Source organism: Physella acuta, unplaced genomic scaffold (assembly GCF_028476545.2).
Source record: "Physella acuta isolate Inbredline_101_S28 unplaced genomic scaffold, ASM2847654v3 ptg000070l, whole genome shotgun sequence".
In the NCBI taxonomy this organism is placed as follows: Eukaryota; Metazoa; Mollusca; class Gastropoda; family Physidae; genus Physella; species Physella acuta.
The window spans coordinates 107,277-129,925 of record NW_026731590.1 but is presented as its reverse complement, the minus strand read 5'-3'; the positions used below and the strand labels follow the sequence as shown (position 1 = coordinate 129,925).

At 33.7% G+C, this 22,649-nt stretch overlaps 2 protein-coding genes across 3 annotated transcripts in view; both read left to right on the top strand.

Annotated features, from left to right (window-relative positions):
• LOC131952165 (ATP-binding cassette sub-family A member 2) overlaps window positions 1–14,244 on the top strand; it is a 44,337-nt gene extending 30,093 nt beyond the window's left edge. Inside the window, exons 18-28 of the mRNA XM_059314722.1 lie at window positions 889–1,042; window positions 1,402–1,586; window positions 2,222–2,507; window positions 3,657–3,764; window positions 4,407–4,512; window positions 5,278–5,405; window positions 9,540–9,766; window positions 10,370–10,557; window positions 11,178–11,348; window positions 12,748–12,943; window positions 14,065–14,244. Coding sequence (XP_059170705.1) covers window positions 889–1,042; window positions 1,402–1,586; window positions 2,222–2,507; window positions 3,657–3,764; window positions 4,407–4,512; window positions 5,278–5,405; window positions 9,540–9,766; window positions 10,370–10,557; window positions 11,178–11,348; window positions 12,748–12,943; window positions 14,065–14,244 — 1,929 coding nt within the window. The remainder of the gene's footprint in view (window positions 1–888; window positions 1,043–1,401; window positions 1,587–2,221; window positions 2,508–3,656; window positions 3,765–4,406; window positions 4,513–5,277; window positions 5,406–9,539; window positions 9,767–10,369; window positions 10,558–11,177; window positions 11,349–12,747; window positions 12,944–14,064) is intronic.
• A 3,443-nt stretch (window positions 14,245–17,687) lies between these two features.
• LOC131952128 (heat shock protein Hsp-12.2-like) lies at window positions 17,688–22,086 on the top strand. Of its 2 annotated transcripts, none has more exons than XM_059314654.1 (4): window positions 17,688–17,794; window positions 20,272–20,594; window positions 21,342–21,518; window positions 21,797–22,086. In XM_059314654.1, exons 2-4 carry the CDS (start codon window positions 20,412–20,414, stop codon window positions 21,914–21,916), a joined length of 480 nt encoding a protein of 159 aa, XP_059170637.1. In that variant the 5' UTR covers window positions 17,688–17,794; window positions 20,272–20,411; the 3' UTR covers window positions 21,917–22,086. The 2 variants fall into 2 exon arrangements, with proteins under 2 accessions (XP_059170637.1, XP_059170645.1); XM_059314662.1 differs by having other exon boundaries at window positions 20,250–20,594.
• The last annotated feature ends 563 nt before the right edge of the window (window positions 22,087–22,649 follow it).

Below are 22,649 nucleotides of genomic sequence, written 5' to 3'. Positions count from 1 at the left end.
CCCCTTTCCTATTGCCCGAATGATCTGAATATTGGCACAGTGGTAGATCTTGGATGAAAGTAAACGAATATTGTAATTTTTTAATATAATTAAACAGACAATTAGCGTTAAACTTTAATTTAAAATGTAAAAAAAAATTGCTATATTTAAATTAGTATATACCTAATATCTGGGAATCTTAATTTAACCCATTTCCCAATGTCCGATTGAGGTGAAATTTGTAAAATACAATCCTTTTCATAGGAATTTCATTGATAGTTTTACGTTGTATAACATAATATGAGACCTATGCTCAATTTTCATCATTGAGTGCCTAGGCTGTTATATTTAGCCATACCAGCATTTAGCTTTAGTAAGGCTAAACCAAGCTAAATGTACTTTTTAGTGCATTTTTTTCATTCGTGTTTATATATATATATATATATATATATATATATATATATATATATATATATATATATATATATATATATGAATATTTTTAAAAATGAGATTTTTTAAACTTTCAAGACAGTAACCTTGTCTAAAATCATTTGACAAATGTTCAAACGCTGGGCAGACTGTTTTGCTTGAATTTTTAGACATCGTGATCGGATCAGAAAACCGATATTTTTTATCTTAAAGTTAAAAAAAATTCTCCAGTAAATTCCACAACAAGAGATATGTACTTACAATCTCCAGAACCCAAAAAGAGGGCTTAGACTGGTAAACGTCTAGTTGATAAAAGAAGAACAAGTGGTTGGCGAAATGTAAAAAATGCTGCATTTCACTTCCTTGTATGGTTATTCCTTGTATAAATTTTAAGAATATTATTCGGGCCAACAATATTATATTAAGCAGAAAAGAAACATGTTTAACTATTTAAAAACAATACTATTTTTGTCTTAGAGTTTTGAGGCGAATTTAAAGGAATGGGGTCGAGTGAATTCATTGGAAAAATACCAACACAATTTGATGATGGGTTTTGAAATCAAGCCTCCCCCAGACTTCAGTGTCGTCCATTTTCAGAGTTCGTTTGTTCACAGTGAGGCTATTGGGGTAGGTCATAGTTCACAGTGAACCTGTTGGGGTAGGCCAGAGTTCACAGTGAGGCTATTGGGGTAGGCCAGAGTTCATTAGTTCAAAGTGAGGCTATTGGTTTAGGAAAAGGGTCACAGAGATGCTATAATACCTATGCATTCTTTATAATTCCTAGAAAAATTATTAATAAAAAACAACAATATATCATCCCCTGCCTGTTAACTAAAGGGATTGTATACATTTCCTATAGAATTCTATAGAATACACTGCAGGTTTTTAATATATATATATATATATATATATATATATATATATATATATATATATATATATATATATCTTTATAGAGAATATATAGGTAAAAATCGACTCAACAGGTAGATCTACTGCTAAACGCACACGTTCGAGCCTTTCTCGGAAGTGAGTACTCAATCCAAAGTGGAGTCTACCCCCACGAGTCGTTCATCAATGACGTCTTGGTTCAATTTCGCAGCCTTCTAATGTTAATAGTGGGGATGATTTTCGTGCAAACTCTGCTCCTATGCTGGCAAATTACTGAACGGGCAGTGAGTATTCATGACGACAGTATTGTTTATATACATATATATATATATATATATATATATATATATATATATATATATATATATATATATATATATATATATATATATATATATATATATATATATATAGGTATGAGCTCGTGTGTAGATTAGAGTACTTTCGGTATTTGACGAATTTGATTAATACATGAAGAGAGATGTAACTAGCATGTTTTACTTTACAAAAGTTTTTTCTGTGCCTCAAACGTTTCATTAGTTAAACTCAATTTATGTTTATGAGTTTTTGTTTAGTTCACAATATCTGTATGTATGTCCGTATGTTCTTTTGTCTGTATGATTTATGTCTGTATGTTTGTATGTCTGTACGTCTGTGCCTCTGTATGCCTGCATGTCTGTACGTCTGTATGTACGCATATCTGTATGTATGTATGTCTTTATGTCTGTACTTCTGTACATCTGTACGTCTGTATGTACGTATGTATGTAAGTCTATACACGGCGATTTCGTTTGTCAATTCATCAGTTGTAAGATGTATTGAAAATATTTTAGAAATGTGAAATTTATTTCGGTTTATTCTCGTTCTAATTTCTTTAAAAAACCTATTATTACAGAAGTTTTCATTCTTTTATTTCCAGTCCGGATCAAAGCAACTTCAAATCCTCAGCGGCGTTCCCTTTTCGCTGTGCCTGTCTGTAGATGCCATCTTCGATACCCTAGTATTGACAGGGTACGCCGCTGTAATTTGGGCGTCCCTCTTCACACAGAAGTCGGCTGCATACCTAAGCGACCGGCTCGTGCTTCTCATCTTCATACAGCTCCTGGCTTTCGGGAGCATCATCCCATTTGTGTACACGTTTCAGATCTTCTTCAGCACTGCCTCCATTGGCTGTTTCGTCTTCATTGTGTACAACTATGCTATCGGTGGGTCATATTTAAAGCTTGCGGGCGCAGTGGCGTAGGACGGGGTTAGCCATGGAGGGTGTGCAAAATTTCGTTTCTTAAAAAATATTCATACATCATGGAACTCGTACATATATATATATATATATATATATATATATATATATATATATATATATATATATATATATATATATATATATATATATATATATATCATCATGGAACTCGTATATATATATATATATATATATATATATATATATATATATATATATATATATATATATATATATATACTATACTATATACTATGTATATATATATATATATATAAATATATATATATATATATATAAATATATATATATATATATATATATATATATATATATATATATATATATATATATATATATATATATATATATATATATATATATATATATATATATATATATATATATATAAAGATATATATATATATATATACTATGTATATATACATATATATATATATATATATAAATAAATATATATATATGTATATATATATACTATGTATGTTGCGAATACGATACGTAACGTAACGTTAGATCATCTCATTTTTGGGGGTCTGAACCCTTTTTCCATAACCGAATCCCCGCCCTGCCTACGCCACTGAACTGTAAAATTGTACCACACTAGCCTGCATAAAAATTCCAGACGTATCTATCTAACCCAATACTTGTTTTATATCTGCTAAATTTAAATATGTGTAAATATATAAATCATAATTAATGCAATTATTAAACTTAGGCAGCACAGGCAAGTGACAATAAATAATGCAAAATAAATCATAAATATATATATATATATATATATATATATATATATATATATATATATATATATATATATATATATATATATATGTATGTATATATGTATATATATATATATATATATATATAGGCCTATATATATATATATATATATATATATATATATATATATATATATATATATATATATATATATACAATTTATCTATTTATTTATATATACATATATATGTTTGTGTGTCTTTGTGTGTGTGAACAATTGTGTGTGAGTGTATATGTATAGATTTGTCGTCCCATTTTTAAGTATGATGATTTATGTTACTGAAACCGTTTACTGCTGTTTCAGTATTTCTGTACCTGATATACAGCAGACTAGAGATTTTGAAGATTTTCACCCCCAATGTGATGTACATGGATAAAACTACTATGGTCTTTTTACTCTATCTAGGAGAAGGTAGCTAACTTTCTTAGCAGAAGGTAACCAACTCACCAACTAGAAGGTAACCAACTCACCTACTAGAAGGTAACTTTCTTAGCAGAAGGTAACCAACTCACCTACCCGAAGGTACCCAACTCACCCACCAGAAGGTAACCAACTAGAAGGTAACTTTCTTAGCAGAAGGTAACCAACTCACCTACCAGAAGGTACCCAACTCACCCACCAGAAGGTAACCAACTAGAAGGTAACTTTCTTAGCAGAAGGTAACCAACTCACCTACCAGAAGGTAACCAACTCACCCACCAGAAGGTAACCAACTCACCTACTAGAAGAAATTTTTCTTTGCAGAAGGTACCCAACTCACCTACTAGAAGGTAACCAATCAGAAGGTAACTTTCTTAGCAGAAGGTAACCAACTCACCTACCAGAAGGTAACCAACTCACCTACCAGAAGGTAACCAACTCACTTACCAGAAGGTACCCAACTCACCCACCAGAAGGTAACCAATTAGAAGGTAACTTTCTTAGCAGAAGGTAACCAACTCACTCACCAGAAGGTAACCAACTCACCAACTAGAAGGTATCCAACTCACGTTATTTAGTAATCGGATTGATAACTAAACTTCAAAACATCAATAAATATGCGTTTGTTTTCAGATATTTTAAAAGAGATGATAGAACAAGCGGAATTTTTCACAAAATACGCTATGATGTGTGGCTTGATAATGTACTTATTTGAATATCTCCGGATTTTGGGAGTAAGGTATGGTGATGTGGGAATACATGAGGTATAAGTGGGAGGTGAAGTGTGTGAGGTGAAGTGTGTGAGGTGAAGTGTGTGAGGTGAAGTGTGTGAGGTGAAGTGTGTGAGGTGAGGTGAAGTGTGTGAGGTGAAGTGTGTGAGGTGAAGTGTGTGAGGTGAAGTGTCTGAGGTGAAGTGTCTGAGGTGAGGTGTGTGAGGTGAGGTGAAGTGTGTGAGGTGAGGTGAAGTGTGTGAGGTGAAGTGTGTGAGGTGAAGTGTGTGAGGTGAGGTGAAGTGTGTGAGGTGAGGTGAAGTGTGTGAGGTGAAGTGTGTGAGGTGTAGTGTGTGAGGTTAGGTGTGTGAGGTGAGGTGAAGTGTGTGAGGTGAGGTGAAGTGTGTGAGGTGAAGTGTGTGAGGTGAAGTGTGTGAGGTGAGGTGAAGTGAAGTGTGTGAGGTGAGGTGAAGTGTGTGAGGTGAAGTGTGCGAGGTGAAGTGTGTGAGGTGAAGTGTGTGAGGTGAAGTGTGTGAGGTGAAGTGTTTATTGTGAGGGGGTGTATAAGATAAAGCTTGTGAGGCAAAATGTATGACGTCAAGTATGTGAATTGAGCTGTGTGAAGTGAAGTATATTGGTGAAGTGTATATATATTTATATATATATATATATATATATATATATATATATATATATATACATGAGTGTTTAAGTGTGCGTATGTTTGCCTGTGTTTGCCTGTGTGTGAGTGAGCGATTGTCATGTAAAATAGTCAACTCTGCTTCAATCGACAGTTTTAAGAATATACCCGCTCTACATAGACTGTGCCGGAGCTCACTTGGTAGTCAGACAAACATTCTAAGTGACGATGATGTTGTATCTGAACAGAATCGCATCCTTAAGAATTCGAGAGAGCTGAGAGGTACAACATGTTGTGTGTGTCGTTTAAAGATGGGAGGGTTTGAACTGAACTAGAGCTATGTATGGTTTACCGTGTCATGGTTGGGGTTTGGTTTGGACTGCTAGGTTTAATCTGTTAGGGTTAGATTAAGGGAAGGGGGATAGCCTCCGTTAACTTATTAATCAATGCGACTTATTTATTTGTTTGTGTGTAACTCTGTTAGGGTACTTAAAGAAAATATTTGCTCGCATCAGAGACTTTTCTGAAAGTATAGTTGCCATGCCAACAGTGGCCATCTTGATGTGAGGTGAAGTGTGTGAGGTCACAAGGTTCAAAGCTAACATATATATTGATCATATAATCATTGATCCTTTTATTTTACTAACTATAAGCCAACTGGCTTTTGTAACAGAGAATACGTTAGAAATATATTTTTTTTTATTTTCAAAATTTGTTGTGAGAAAATTCAGTAAATAATGCTTTATTTACTACTACTAAGGCTAAGGTTGGACTTAAATTATGTTGTCGAATTCTCAATTTTTTACCGGGTACGGTTTCAATATTACTCAAATTTGATTATATTCTTCTGCCGCCACAGGAAAATTTTTGAGGTGATCTCTCCTTAGTAATATTTTTCTACATTAATAACAAGGTAAAAAGATTAAACTACACCGATTTATGTAACCCATATTATCCCAAGGTCTCAAATTTTTATAATTTTTTGATATGGTTTAGCTTTTGGGCACTGAATGAAGGAATGACTATGGATTTTTCTTTTAAATCAATACTTTTTAAAATATCGATTTTTTTAAAAACGTCCCATAAATGGGACGCTAGCAACGAACGGCCCCATGCACATTTATTGAAAAATAAAATCATTCATCACGAAATATGGCTATTCACGCGAAAATTAAGCTGTATGCTGATTTTGTATTGTTAGACCAATGATTACATTGTTTAGGGCAGCTAAAAATACTGATAATGATCAATTGGGTTAGCCATACCATGGTCTAAAATGCAGAAATTATGTTCAAAAGTCTAGTTTTCTTTCAATCTAGCATCCATCAGAGTAAATAACACTTGGAAATAAGTAAAGCTGTGACTAGTACATCTAATTAGACACACATGATCACAAATATTGTTATTATTCATCGAAACTGTAATATAATTAAATATAAATAATTGATTTTTTGGTGGGCGAACTTGAAATTTTCAGGGGTGGGGACTTAAATTTCAGGGGAAGGGTGGACATTGGTAAAAGTATGTTTTGTATATAAATTCCATTTTGTTATGGGGGCAGAGCCCCCCCCCCCCTCCTCCGAAATGATGCCTGAAAGAAACTGCCCTCGGTGAGTTTGCAAAAGATGATCCGGTCCAGTCCCAGATGTCATCCAGCCATTTTCTCTTTTGTTACCCTCGCTATTCCTCCCCCCCCCCCCTCACAGGCGTACATTAGGACATCAGACATCTTATTTCTAGGGCACGGATCCGTCTCTGGGGGCTTGTATTGAGTGTTCATGGCTCTCATCCATGTATGCACCTCACTATGCGAACAGCTCCCAATCTAACACCAGGGATCTCCTTAAAAAGTTAACAAAGTAAAACTGGTATTGGGAACCTTTGGAGTGGAATATTATTGGGGCATGACAACCGTACACAGCTAATTCACATTTCTGCTATATGTAGCATGAGCTCTCTTATATGAAGAGAGTTAACCAACCCCCGTGACTGAATCATTTCACCTAAATCGTGGCCATTGTTATTATTCTGGTTTGTTATAATTTTAATATCACCCGCTAGTAAATTTACAGCAATACTAAATTAGTTTGTATTCGTTGGTATTAAATACTTCAGTAAGTGTAATTCTGAAAACTTAAAAATAAAATGTAAGTTTTTCAATATTTGCAATTTTTTAATACAATAATATATAAGAAAATATAGCTCAAGGTCATAATTAAATATCTATAAATACTAATTAACACCCTAAAGTCAACAGTTAACAAAGTCAACAATTGTTTCACCATAAATAACCATTTAACATAAATATTTGCATCTGTGTTTCTCGCTAGTGTCCAATAAATGTGACGTTTGTGTAACAATCTACATGGGGCCATTCGTTGCTAGCGTCCCACTTATGGGACGCTTGTTGTACACTTGATATAACGAAGTAGTAAAAAAAATTATTATTCTTAAATTTTTATCAGATAGAAATATGGTACTGCTACAAGTTTCAAATGTATTTTGCACTTAAAATGTTAATATTTTAGAAGATATGCATTTTCCTGCGCGCATGTTTTCTTTTTTCCGCCATTTTGACAAGTCCTGCAAATCCGGCACTATAACATTTTTCTAAATTATTTTTTTTCACAAAACACACACAAATTCAATAGTCTAGCCATTTTCAAATACAATGAAACATAATTTGTGTTTTAAATAGTTTTTAATAAATTTTAGCAATTTTTCTTGCAAGCGTCCCATAAGTGGGACGCTAGCAGAATATGGGGTAAAGTAAAATATATTATAATCTCAAAATTTGCATTTATAGACTGTGTAGTACTTGACGAACTTGAATAAATTATCCGTTGAATGTCTTATTATTCGTGTACTTTGTCATTTTAAAATAATCTATCGTAACCCTCAATGTACAACACGTCACGCTCCGTTTATGTAGTACGGTTCTCAAATTGGCTAAAAAATTACCACACAACTTTTCAAATAAGCAAAACTAGGGTTAACCATTTTCGGTTGACATTGTTACCATGACAATAGCTAAAAAAAGTAAGTGAAGCGAGATCGTCTCTTAGAATAGGGTATAGATACCAACTTCTTTTATCTCCTTATTTGTTCTTAATAGTAATGATGAAAGGGATTCACTCCAATACGATTAAGTTTTACGTGTCAACTTGTTATGCGCCATATAGGCCGATGACTCAGATATCAGCCTGCTTTTCGTTTGGATTTGCTTCCATAGCCTTTTTCTAACCAAAAACCAGGGCCGGCGCTACATATAAGGCGGTCGCCTAGGGCGCTATCAATAGAGGGGCGCTAAAATGGGTAATCGCTATTATTAAAAAGTACCTAATAATTAATAACTTTGATTATATCATATAAACTAAAGGGTAATCTTCAATGGAGTAGCGATTTATTTCAGTGACCAGGACGAACTATCGATTTTGTGCCCCCACTTCAAATTAGGCCTATATTTAGTCATTCGAGTTTGTGAAAATGCCCCCCCCCCCCCCCAACCTTTGTGTCGGTGCCTGTGGTGACCGCACCATCCGCCCTCCCCTAGCCACGCCTCTGTTAATACAATGAGATAATTATTGTATTTACTCTCAAACTTTTAATGATTTTTTTATTTAATGTTGATTTAGTAATAATAGGGCTTGTAAGTCTCGTTTTAAAACTGGATTATTTCAGACCAGAAATGAGTTTCAGCCTATCATGAAATAGTTTAAATGGTTTAATTTAAACTTTAGAGTCTACTTATATTATATATATATATATTTGTATATATATATATATATATATATATATATATATATATATATATATATATATATATATATATATATATATATATATATATATATATATATATATATATATATATATATATATATATATATATATATAATTTTGGAGCCCGAAAAAATTGCTGCGGGGGAGGGGGTGTTTTAATAAGTTCTGCCTAGTTCGCTAAATAACCTGGCGCCGCACTGCCAAAATCAAACTACAATAGGCGATTGTTTGATTGTTAAACTTAGGAGTTGTCTCTCTTAGAAGAGTTGCTGTCGCCAGCTATCGAACCTCATCTGCCAGCAGTGTTTCTTTTTTCTCTGGGGGGGGGGGGGGGGGGGGGCCTTGAAATTTTCAGGGGGACGGACTAAAATTCGGAGGGCAGGGGGGGGGGGCGGACACTGTTAAATATATTTTCGACATCAATTCCATTTCGTTCGGGGGGGGGGGGGGTGCGGTAGATTTTCTTCGGTGGGTGGGGTTCTTACTCGAGTCTTTTCTGTTTATAAATCATGAGCTTTATCGTCTCGACAACGTTGATCCAACAAATACTACGTCAATGCATCAATGGCAACAGAAGTATAATTAAATCTATGCACATTGACATTTAATATTGGTTTCTCTATCATCGAATAGATCAGGTCATTCTAAGAAACGTAAGACACCGATATATAGCAGGAAGGCTTGCAGTAACAGCACTTGAAGGTACGAGTCTAGGGATTTCAAACAATGAATGTTTTGGGTTGCTGGGACAAAATGGAGCAGGGAAATCAACGACCTTCAAAATACTGATCGGGGAGATCTGGAGTCGTTATCGATCGGTTTTGATCGATGATCTTACTTTTATAATCAATCAATTAAAGGTTAGAGGAATTATCTATGGTAACAAAATAGTGTTTTTAATGCTCAGAAAATATTCTGTACTTACTAGTTGTTTTGTGGTTTAAAAATAAAAATAAAAAAGCAACCAAATAATTTTTAACAAACAAAATATCATTAATTTCTAATCAAGAGTAAGATAACAAATAAGTTAAATTGATTGAATTTCTAGATAATCCCTTTTCCTTACAAAGTTAAAACTCGAGGGGGTTGGGGGGGGGGGGGGTTAGAGTATAAATTTATAATATAAATTATATATATTTTCGGTAACCGTAAAGAAAATAGGAAAAGCCGGAAAACTGCGCTACGGAAAACTGCACTACGGAAAACTCCGCTACGGAAAACTGCGCTACGGAAAACTGCGCTACGGAAAACTGCGACCAAAAAATTTACATTGTAGCATAATAAAAGATTTTTTCCACGACAAAGCTAAAGTGTATTAGTATGATTAATTTGTATTTGCGTATTTTTTTGTCTGCGAACGGTTTTTTTTTTTTCATTTTCTCCGTTGGGCATCCCCCCCCCCCCCTCCCCACCTTTAGATGAAATGCCTGAAATAAATTCTGCTTATATCTCATCTGTCACAGATCTATACACTGATTGGTTACTGCCCACAAAGTGATTACCTCCACGAAGAGCTCACTGTTAGAGAGTCTCTGAGTTTATACGGTCGTCTAAGAGGTTACTCCGGCAACAATCTGAAAACGGTGATCGACTACATGTTAAAAGCGGTATTGCTGGAACCATATGCTGACAAACAGGCTAAAATATTGAGGTATTTAGCATATATAATTATTATTTTTTTGGGTTGTTTTTATCGCAATAACTATTTTTATTTACATTTTTTTTTTGCATTAAAGTTTATTCGTAATGGTAAATATAGGTTAATTTTTTTTTAGTTCGGTATTTTGAATGTTTCCCATATTAAGAAAAACATTTATGTTTAAAAGGCAATATATCATTCAAAGAATAAATGTTATTTTTTAACAGAAAAAAATTATTAACTCAAGACAGATTAACACACACGCACATGCACTCTCAACAACACACATATATATATATATAATATATATATATATACATATATATATATATATATATATATATATATATATATATATATATATATATATATATATATATATATATATATATATATATATAGTTATTTATTTATATTTATATATATATATATATATATATATATATATATATATATATATATATATATATATATATATATATATATATATATATATAGTTATTTATACATATATATATATATATATATATATATATATATATATATATATATATATATATATATATATATATATATATATATATATATATATATATATATATATATATATATATATATATATATATATATAGCTCTGGCACTAAACGCAAATTATCCATTGCGATCGCGGTGATGGGCAACCCCAAATTTTTGCTGCTCGACGAACCGACGACAGGAATGGACATTGTGGCCAAACGTGCCGTCTGGGACTTGCTGAAGACGATGCGATCTCTCGGCTCTACCCAGATCCTGACGTCACATAGGTTCGTCTGCTCCCACACACGTTTTCTGAAACAGATGGTTGGCAGAAAGTGCACACACTCATAGGCTCTATACACACTTAGCCTGCCTAGCTTCAACTCCCTCACCACTCACCATTCCCCCCCCCACCCCCACTGGAAATATAGAACACTATCCCACTTGCTCACAAGCGTAGAATCTGAACGGTGTCTCTTACACATTTCTCGGGGGTAAGGGTGGAGGTAGCATTGCACTTACACTTTCCCTTCCAACCTCCCTTCCCAATGAAAGAGAAATATAATTTAATTTATATAGAAAAAAATATAATTTACCAGAGGGCTCATTTTGGTCGAGTCGGAGGGAATCCCTTCCAACACCAAAATTAAGAACGAAGAAGAAGAAGAAAGACTTCCTATTCTAGAGTAGAATCGAACATTTCCAATTTTAGCGCAGAATCGAACAATACTTACTGTAGTGTAGAAGCGATCAATTCTTACTGTAGCGTAGAAGCGAACAATTCCTACTGTAGCGTAGAAGCGAACATTTTCTGTTGTAGCGTAGAATCGAACATTTCCTATTTCAGAGTAGAGTCGGACAATACTTATTGTAGCGCAGAATCGAACATTTCCTATTAGGGGGTCAGCGTGGTCGAGTCGGACGGAATCCCTTCCAACACTAAAATTAAGAACGAAGAAGAAGAAGAAAGACTTTCTATTCTAGCGTAGAATCGAACATTTCCTATTGTAGCGTAAAATCGAACATTTACAAACATCTCCTATTGTAGCGTCTAATAGAACATTTACGACCATTTCCTATTGTAGCGTAGAATCGAACATTTCCTATTGTAGTGTAGAATCGAACATTTCCTATTCTAGCGTAGAATCGACCATTCCTATTGTAGCGTAGAATCGAACAATTCTTACTGTAGCGTAGAATGGAACATTTACGACCATTTCCTAGTGTAGCGTAGAATGGAACATTTACTACCATTCCCTATTGTAGCGTAGAATGGAACATTTACGAACATTCCCTATTGTAGCGTAGAATGGAACATTTACGACCATTTCCTATTGTAGCATATAATGGAACATTTACGAACATTCCCTATTGTAGCGTAGAATGGAAAATTTACGAACATTCCCTATTGTAGCGTAGAATGGAACATTTACGAACATTTCCTAGTGTAGCGTATAATGGAACATTTACGAACATTCCCTATTGTAGCGTAGATTGGAACATTTACGACCGTTTCCTATTGTAGCGTAGAATGGAACATTTACGACCATTTCCTATTTTTGCGTAGAATCGAAAATTCCCTATTGTAGCGTAGAATGGAACATTTACGACCATTTCCTATTGAAATGTAGATCTGGTGCTCTCTACTGTAGTATCAAAACGTGAGCGTCTGTATCATATCTGCAGCATGGAGGAGTGCGAGACGCTGTGCACGCGACTGACCATCATGTCCAAAGGCAGACTCCTCTGTCTGGGCAGCCCCCAGCACCTCAAGACGAAATACGCCCAGGGTTTTACCATCACTGTACACCTGAAGCCTGAGTCTGGATTCACCGTGGATGACGTCATCAAACACCTGAAGGGCATCTTTCCTCAGGCCGAGGTGAGAGAAAATAATTTTAAAAATGTAAAAACATTTAAAAAATTAAGTTTATTAAGCTTTAAATGCGATGAATATAATAAAAATTACATTTTAGAGAAATATCTGCACCTTCTTAGGCGCTCGGGCAAAAATACTCAGCCGTGAAAAAAAAAACAGTTCACCGGCGACAGTCAGTTTAGATTTTAGAGCGATCGCTAATAATTAATCTAGTTGCCTCCCCTTTTATTGAAATTTTAAAAAAAATTTAAATTTAATTATTAAACTAATGTCTAATTAGATTACAAAATAGATATTATTGAACTTTCACGGAGACAAATTTATCTGGAAAGTTTGAACGAAATCGCTGCATTAGAAGTGGGTCAAAACTAACTTACAAGATTTGCCACTTCCCACAAACAAATAGACATTGTGAACCAATTAAAAACTTATAATCTATATATATATATATATAAAATTCTCTTCTGGGAGACGCTAGAAAACAAGCTGCAAGCGCGCTCCCTACCTCCCCACCCCTACATGGTCTGGTGGGCTGTGGTTCACGCTAAATGTTTACATCGTAGAGCCGGGTTTAGTGAAGGCTATTAGGGGCAGATAATTTATTTGAAACGATTTTAAACTATGGGGAGATAACTTAGAGGAGGCTGCTTTCACGAGGGGGGGGGGGGGGGGGTAGGGTAGGGGTTGAGGGAAAGGAGGGGGGGTAGTATCGTTCTTAACGACCTACTGATAGTGTTTTAAAGCAAGTATTTTCAGTGGCAGCATTGGTACTGTCGAATTCACAAATTCTGAATTACTGAAAAGTAGAAAATAAAACAACTAAATAGCGGCGTATGATATGCCGCGGGTCGGCTCGTATGTAATAAAATAACTACAGGTATATAAACATGCTCTAGTGAGTTTTCACGAGTGTCTTTCTTGTTATAAAAATAATATAAGATATTATAGGGACTAAAAGATTAAGGGTACGAGGTGGTCTAGCATACATATATATATATATATATATATATATATATATATATATATATATATATATATATATATATATATATATATATATATATATATATATATATATAAATTCCTAAATAAGAAGTGGCTCTCTCTATAATTTGAACAATTAGGTATTCAGCCAAATGGATCTGTACCTCCACCTGCAAGTGCCTGCTGGAATCGTTCCCCTGTCTGCCCTGTTTGACAAGATGGAGACCGCTAAAAAGGATCTCGACCTAGAGCACTACACCATTCAGCAAACCACCTTAGAACAAGTGTTTCTCATGTTCATGCACAAAACCAAGGCTTAGGGAGCCATATTTTAATGGTCTTATTCTATAATCATAGTGATGCTGATGCAATGGTCATTTTATGCACCAATAAAATATATACCCATGTTTTGAATTCTTTTTAAATATATTTTTAGCGCAATTTCCATACTGGAATTGTTAGCGCAATTTCCATACTGGAATTGCGATTATTAATTCGTCATTTCTGGATGTGTGTCCGCAGCTTTACCGCAGCTTTAAGTCGTATCTCCTCCTCAACGAAGCGATATCGAGGACTAGTTCCAAAAGCAAATATGTTAAGCAAGTTCCGAGGATGATTGTGGGCCAAAAAAAATTCCCGGAATTCCTTCCTGGATTTCCCGGAAAAGCCAATAAACCTCGAAAAAATGCAATTTTTGGCCCATATCTCGGCAACCAGACCACTTAGCGACTTGAAACATTTACCAATCGATTCCTGCCATAATTTAGAACAATATTGCCGAAGAAAGTTTTCAAAAATATCCTTTCGTTCGGTCACAATTTTTTTTTTAAATTACATTATACATAATACACTACAGTACTATATAGCAATATAGAGAGCGCGATAACTAAATACCCCCTACACGTCCGCAAATTTTTTAAAATCTCGTTAATAAATATTTTTTTCTATTTTGTTTTGAATTATTAAAACTACTTGTGTTGCATTATTTATTTGTTGAATAAATGATTTATCTCGATTTAAAATTGTTATGGATAACATAAGGAAATTGCGCTTCAATTGTCACTAGATTTTTTATTAACTTGTTTTGTTTCCTATTAAGAAGGGTACTGGGTTTGGTAAATGCTCATATGGAACATCTGGGGTTCAGTATACCCAACAAGGTTAGGAGCCACTGGTGTTAAAGTAAATATATAATACAAAAGTTGGGGATTAATTAGGTGCCGTAGCGCAACGTCTGGGAATACTCATATGATGAGAGAATTGTAGTAGTCTTTTTTGTTTAATGTGTGAAAGAAGCGAAAAGCCTGAACAGGAATTACTATTGTATAACCAAAACTTACTAATATGTAATGAAAATGTAGTAATACGGGATAAAAACATACTAATGTGTTACGGGAACTTACTGATGCAAAATAACTTACTAATGCATAATGAGAAATGATTATAATTATAGTGTATTAAAATGACGGTTTTTCGAATTAAGAAGTCTTGAGACTTCTATTTTTAAACTGAATGGAACCATCTCCATTTTTATTGCGATATAAACATTACACAATCAGGTGTACGTGTCACGACCGCAGTTGCCAGTTGGGCCTACGAAGACCATGAAACGATCCTGCAACAGACTTCTGCATCAACGACATAGATCTAGAAGTACAGTGTTATTAATAGATTTCAAGTAGTGGAGGTAATTTCAAAGAGTTCCGTGTATTTTCAGTAATTTTCCAGTGGACATCTCATCTTCAATCAAAGGCGAAAATGAAAGGCAATGAGATCATTAGCAGCATTTCCATACTCCATTTTCATCAAATTGAAGTTTTTGTAACCTTTTGCGTCTTACCATTTTAGCATATTCAGAACACCCTTGGCTACCACCAAACTTTTCCTAACCATTACCCAATGAATGTTAACCTTGACATACACTTTAACCATATCCTATGCATAACCCTAGCTAAATATTTAATCTCAACGACAACCCCAACCCTATCCCTAGCCACATAGGGTCGGCCACCCCTCCCGCCCTCCCCTAACTACGCCGCTGGTCAGTCTGCCTGTCAGCCAGTTGATTCACACGCATCGTTGGACTGATGTGGATCATTTTTTACATTTTTACTTTCTCGTATATACGTAGTATAGAGAAAGTATTGTAATCGTGCAAAAAAAAAAAATCGAGATTTTTACAAATCTCGACGTTTTACACCTCACTGATACGGAAAAACATAATTTTGCAATCTTGTCCGTATGTCTGTGTGTGTGTGTGTCTGTCTGTCTGTCTGTCTGTCCGTGTGTAAACACGATAACTTAAGTACCGTTACAGCTAGGTTGATGAAATTTCATATATAAGTATTTTATCAAAATCGTAGATCCGTATCAACTTTTGAGCGATTTCCGATAACCGGAAGTGGTACTTTTCCTACTTTGAATTTTTTAAAAGCCTATAACTTGAGTACTATTTCAGATAGATAAATGAAATTTCACATGTAAGTAAAAGATCTAATTCTCTACCTTCTGTTAAATTTTGAGTAATTTCCGTTGACTGGAAGTAGTAATTTACGCTACTTCCGATTTCTCAAAAAACTAATGTAAATTTTTAAAGTACTAATAATATTGCGCACTATTATACGCGTTTTTATTCGGCGTTTGCTTGGTGCGCAATGTTTTTTTTATGAGATTCTATTCTATTTTTAAAAGTTTAAGTATTTAAAATGGATTAAAAATCATAACTATATCCCCAGTTACCATCCCCTGTTGTTTTATATAAGAATATTCGAGAAAGTTTAGGGGAGATCACTACCGGTTTATTTACAAGTATTTTCCTTTATGGTTACTTTGCTGTCGTATTTATTGAGACATCATTAGTATTCCCGTAATTGAAATTTTCAGTTTATTTATAAAGATGCAGATGTCTCGCGTGCATCTTTCGCAAATTTTATTCCAATGTTACAAGTAATGAAATATTACTTGAGTTTTCTGCGATACTTAAAACGACGATTAGCCTATATCAAGTCACTAAGACCTTCATTTAAAGTTTAAGTTTTATATTTGTATTAGCTTTTTGAATGCTATAATTTGAATGCTTTCTAAATAGAGCATCATATGTAATTGATGTGATCACAGATAGTAAAGTTACATGTAACCTATAAGCTTTAATGAAGGAAATTTGAACCCCCTCCCCATTATAAAAGCACTTATTTAAGATCGGTTCTTTTAAGATCGCAAAATTGAGGTTTTGTGTCCTTTTGGAGTTCATGTTGGTTATAGTAACCCCGAGTACGCTCCTGGCTGCGCTTTTGTCTTCGCGCATTTTCTTTATTTGATAATAATAGGCCTAATTAAGAAAATTATTAAATCAGATTACTCCCGAATGAAGGGGATTACAGTAAGCCCATTGTTATTTTTAATTTGGTTTGAGGGTTATAATACAAAGACAGATAATTTATTGTACGCTTAAATTACACTTAAAACATGTGATGCGTTACCGTCTGATGTATTTAGTCACAGTTTGCCGTATTCACATAACATATTTCTAAATATTAAAATACGTTTTAAACAAGAATTTAGGTAATCACGAAAACGTTTATAGTTTTTTAAAAAAATATCTAAAAGTAGAAAAAATTATAAAAACTTAATGCCAAATTAAAATTGAGTTAGATTATTTCTAGCCCGAAAGAAATACGACAGAAAAACATATAGATCTAGAACTGTTGTTGAAAATATCGTGGCAACTTCCGGTATCAATATGTTTGGATCTAGAATCTAATTACAAGATAACAAGAAGAATAGCATTTAGATTAAGTCCGGAGTAATATCGCCCTGTCGGTGCCCTTCCTCAAGCCTAGGCCTTAAATTAAGGCATGATTTTAAAATAATGTAGGGATTTTCAAATTGTTTCATGTTTAGTTTTTAGCTTTAATGTTGCTCAGATTGTTTCTTTATACTTTATTATTTATTAGTATTAGTTATTGGTAATCTATCGTTTTAGGTACGTAAAATCGCCCGCGACTAGTAATGTGAAAAACAGGTGACTCCTTACATTTTAATAATTATTTCAAATTTTGAGGAGGATTTATGTTTTGAAAAATACAAAAATATTTCCTTGTTTCATTTATGTACCTGTTTTTAAACAATTGAATTAAAACTTTTCAGTAATAAATGAACACCAGCGATGTTTCCAACAGATGCAACCATGCTCATTTACTATAGCAGCCATCTTGTTAAAGTTTTATTTTTATAGACATATAGCGCAAGATTCAGGCGGAAGTCACTCTATTTTACAAATGGCTGCTGTTTATATAGCAAATCTTGCTTGCAGACACTGCTGTTTAAAGTTAATTTCTGGCCTATATTGATATATTTAGCCATTGATTAAGGTTTATTATTCATTTATCTATAATATTTGACACAAACATATCACAATATACTTCTATTACAGCCTTGACAATGAGGTAACGTTTTCGTACATTAATAGCCGCGGGCGATTTTACGTACCCAAAACGATAGATTACCTAGTTATTAGACTAGGTCTAGGACAGGACAGGTAGACTCTAACTCTAAGTCTAAGTCTAGCTCTAGCTAGGTGAAATCTAGTCGGTAAAACTTCATTTTATCGTATTTTATTCCCCGCTCCACGTTCACGTCCAGATTAACGTATTTTTAGTATTTTATTATATAAACACAACCGAAAACACAAACACGTTAGGAAAACATTGGGCTTATTTCTGGTAAAACCTTAATTTAGCGTCGGAAATTATCGCGTAATGTTTGTTGAGTTTCGGTAACTAGAGTTACGGTAAACCATGGTTTATTTGACCATTGAAATATAAATAAATTGAAAGTCGATTGTAGTAAATTGTTTTAATTTTTTTAAGTTTAAATAATCAACAAAAGGAAACAAGAATAAATATAATCTTTATATAATAGTAGATCTAAATTAGTAGATCTAAAAAAACAAAAAAAAACAACATATATTAATATAAATAATGAAGTCAAATGTTATAGGCCTAATAGTATAATTTAATTTTTTAATGTTTTTGGCTTGCAGCGGATTTGCGACCATTAATTAATTAGATCTAGATCTAGCTAGATATCTAGCTGCTAGGCCAAGTAAAAAAATCTAGATTACGAAAATAGTAAAAATGATTACAAAATGTAAAAATGATTACAAAAATAAATCTATCCAAATTTTAAACATTCTGTATAAAAATAAAAGATGACGCCAAATAAAGTATGGTTTACAGTACTTCCGGTGAATTCCGGAAGTGTGTGATAGACTTTGGCATTGTTTTACTGTTTTTTACTGCTATACGATTCCGGAATATAACCGACGCTAAACTAATGTTTTATCTAATTTTTTTTAAATCTTTGTTTTAGTTTTTGGTAATTTACTTTTGTCAAAACTTTAGAAAAATCCAAATTTGGAATATTGAATGTGCTATGTTATGTTTATTTATTTTTATTATGTATGTTCGCGTGTCAGTTAAGAGCTTAAGATTTTCATAAGCAATGGGAGAAGTACGAAACTCACAATTGCAAGGCAGTTAAGTTTGTATTGTTGCAATTATCTCCCACACATGATACATTAAAAAACTGTTATTAACTCACAATGACCCCAAAACTGAGGCCAACACAATTTCAAATTAACTATTGCCCAAGCTATAACATTTGCAGATAGTTAAAGACAATGTATGTGAACTCAAGGTGAACCCTCGACGGTGTAGGGATTTTTCTCCCGTTGACAATCACACTGATAATCACATGCTATTAAATTGAAACTGTCCTAATGCTTTTTAATGGTTTTTTTTTACCTTTTCTTAAGTAGATACAGATATAGCTCTAATTCTAGTGTTTTCCCAACATTTTTGTGTGTTTTAGTTGTGTTTATAATAAATACGCTCAACCGGAGGTGAGCGGGAAGCAGCAAATAAAATACGCTAAAATGGAGTTTTACCCACTAGTCTAGTATGTAGTACTGTAGTACTTTGTAGTGTAGTAGATCTAGTTAGTTAGTAGTAGTACTTTTAGTAGTGAAGTAGAGGTCTTGCCCTTTGTGCCTTTGAAGTTTGTTGTCGTTACACCCGCCTATACCCAGTTAGTAAAAGTATTAGAAATCTAGATCTAGTGCTTGAATCTAGAACAGTACCAAAAGTTGAATACACTTTATACACTTTGACTTAGGTTAATAATAGTCAAGTTAAACTTAGTACTAAGAAGTACATAACATTAATTTAGTTAGTAAATAAACAGATCTATATTTATTTCTCACAATATGATTTGAGCATTGGGCTACACACTAAATACTAATGCACACACATTCACTCCTACTCAGTCCAGTGTTATCACACTTTCAGTGACTTTCACACACACTGTGATTGTGGCATAGGCAAGGGCATAACATAGCAATACATCATAGTAACTACATACTACCAGGACCAACTACTACTCATACTGTAACATAATATCTGGCAACATCAACGAAGAATTTGTAAACATGAGTATCTTGCGTTTTGACGATCTTCTTGACGCCAAGTCTTGCTGCAGTAGTAACCATTATAGCCCACTATGCCCATCATCATGCTTTAGCAGCAGTCTGCCAAGACATCATTTTCAAGATCATCAGGGTAACTTTCAGCAACAGCAAGGCCAAGGTGTTTCACGAGTTGGTGAATCAGAGGTATTATTATTTATTTTAAATTTAAAGCAAGAGTCATGTTGTATTGACACCTTTAACATTACAATTTATTAGTGAACTGAGGTTTTTATCTAAACCTAAATGAATATTTAAAACAGACTTTTTATCAGAATGTAGTCATGCTTTGTTTCAAATTCAATTGAATCCAGACAACAATACTACTAAAACAATAGGGCCTGCCACAGCAAATAAACCTGTTATATATCCTTGCTGTATTTTAATTTTTGTTGTTGTATTTCTACCCTATTCGCTCGCTATGATATCTACACTTTTCATGTTTTATTGCTTTCAATATAACTTAGTTCTAGTCAGCTAATTTTAAATATGGCTTTGTTAGAGAAACAAAAAGGCTAGTACCTGAAGTAAACATGTTCATTAAATAGTCAAGTGGCCTCACTCTAAGCTATGTTTGACTAGAAGTAAAAAACTGTTAAATCCTATTTTAGATAGTATTGCCAATAATATTATTTCAAACCCTACCTATTTCTATTTATAAGTCTCACCATAAGTATATTATTTGTATACATCATATAGTATCTTTACCACTACACAATTGTGTACAGATGATGATACATTATTATTTTTATCTCAATGCTGTTGTCTTTTTAAAATATATGTACTATTATTTTTCAATCAAAATTTGGACTAGTGTTAATAGCTGATATGATTTCTATATAATTCTTTTCACTGACATCCCATCCCAGCTGAATGTTTGTATTTATTTTCTAGATATCTAATACTGAGAGAGAATACAAAATCCGTCTTGCGCTGCAATTCTATCAGCCCAGTGAAGTGACGCTGACTGTAGCTGCTAACAGCTTGACTGTCGATGCAAAGCATGCACAGAAGGAAGACAATCATGGATCTGTGGTCAGGACATTCCAAAGAACATACAAGTTGCCAGAGGTAAAATGTTCTTACTTGTCCAGTGTTAGTACTCAGTATCAATTATTAATTTGCTTGATAGAAATTCTCTTATTTAATGTTTGCATTTAGTTTTTAAAAAATTATGAACAACGTATAAAATTAAAATAGAGATTAAAACACCTTTGTATAGTAATGGGGGTATAAGAAACAGGCTTAAGCACCTCTTTAGGACTGTTTAGCACCTTTGTAGACTGGGTGTATAACAGATACAACAGCAGAATGCACACTATGAAGGTATACACACTTGTCTATTTCAGGATTTGGAAACCAAATCAATAACATCAACTATGGATCCTCAGGGTTCATTGATCATCAAGATTCAGAAAAAGCCTCAAGAAAATTCCAAAGAAATCTCCATACCCATCAATTTTAAATGAATTTATTTAGCCACTCCAAGCTGTAAATATATAATTTAAAATACCGGTATGCATATTTTAGAAATGGCAGTAACAAAGATATAATTTATCAAATTCAATCCCATATGATGATAAAAACATTCAAAAGGAAGATGTGCAATATGATGTTGAACACCACGGTGACATTGATTAAAGCTATGTAAAACCAAATACACAAGTGTGCATATTTACTTTTAAAGTCTTTGTGTGAATGTGCAGGTGCAATTCTTTTATTTTTAATACTTTATTTTCTTTATTTCCTTTATTCTACACTAACCAAGTGATCAGAAATAAATCCCTCTGTGAATGTGCAGGAGAGCGCATGATTTCTAACACCAAAAGTTCAGAGTTGAGACTCCTGGACAGATGGGGCTTATAAACTGGAGACAGCAACCCATCTAGATTGCTGCCTTGCAGATTGTTCCAAAACCTGTAGAACAATTCATGAAAACAAAAAGCAGGCGAAATTTAAGTCAACAGGCCATAATATATATGGTGCCTAACACAGTTAACATGTAATAATTTAGAGGAAATTCCACCCTACATTACTATTAACTGGGAACGGCGTGGCCTAGTGGTTGAGAGCTAGACTGCTAACCCGAGAGTCTTGGGTTTGAATCCGTGTTCTAGTCAGTAGAATGTCACTGAGTCCATGCAGCTCTGATGGGTACCTAACTGACATAAGGGTAACAAAAGCGGCTGATCAAAGTGCTGA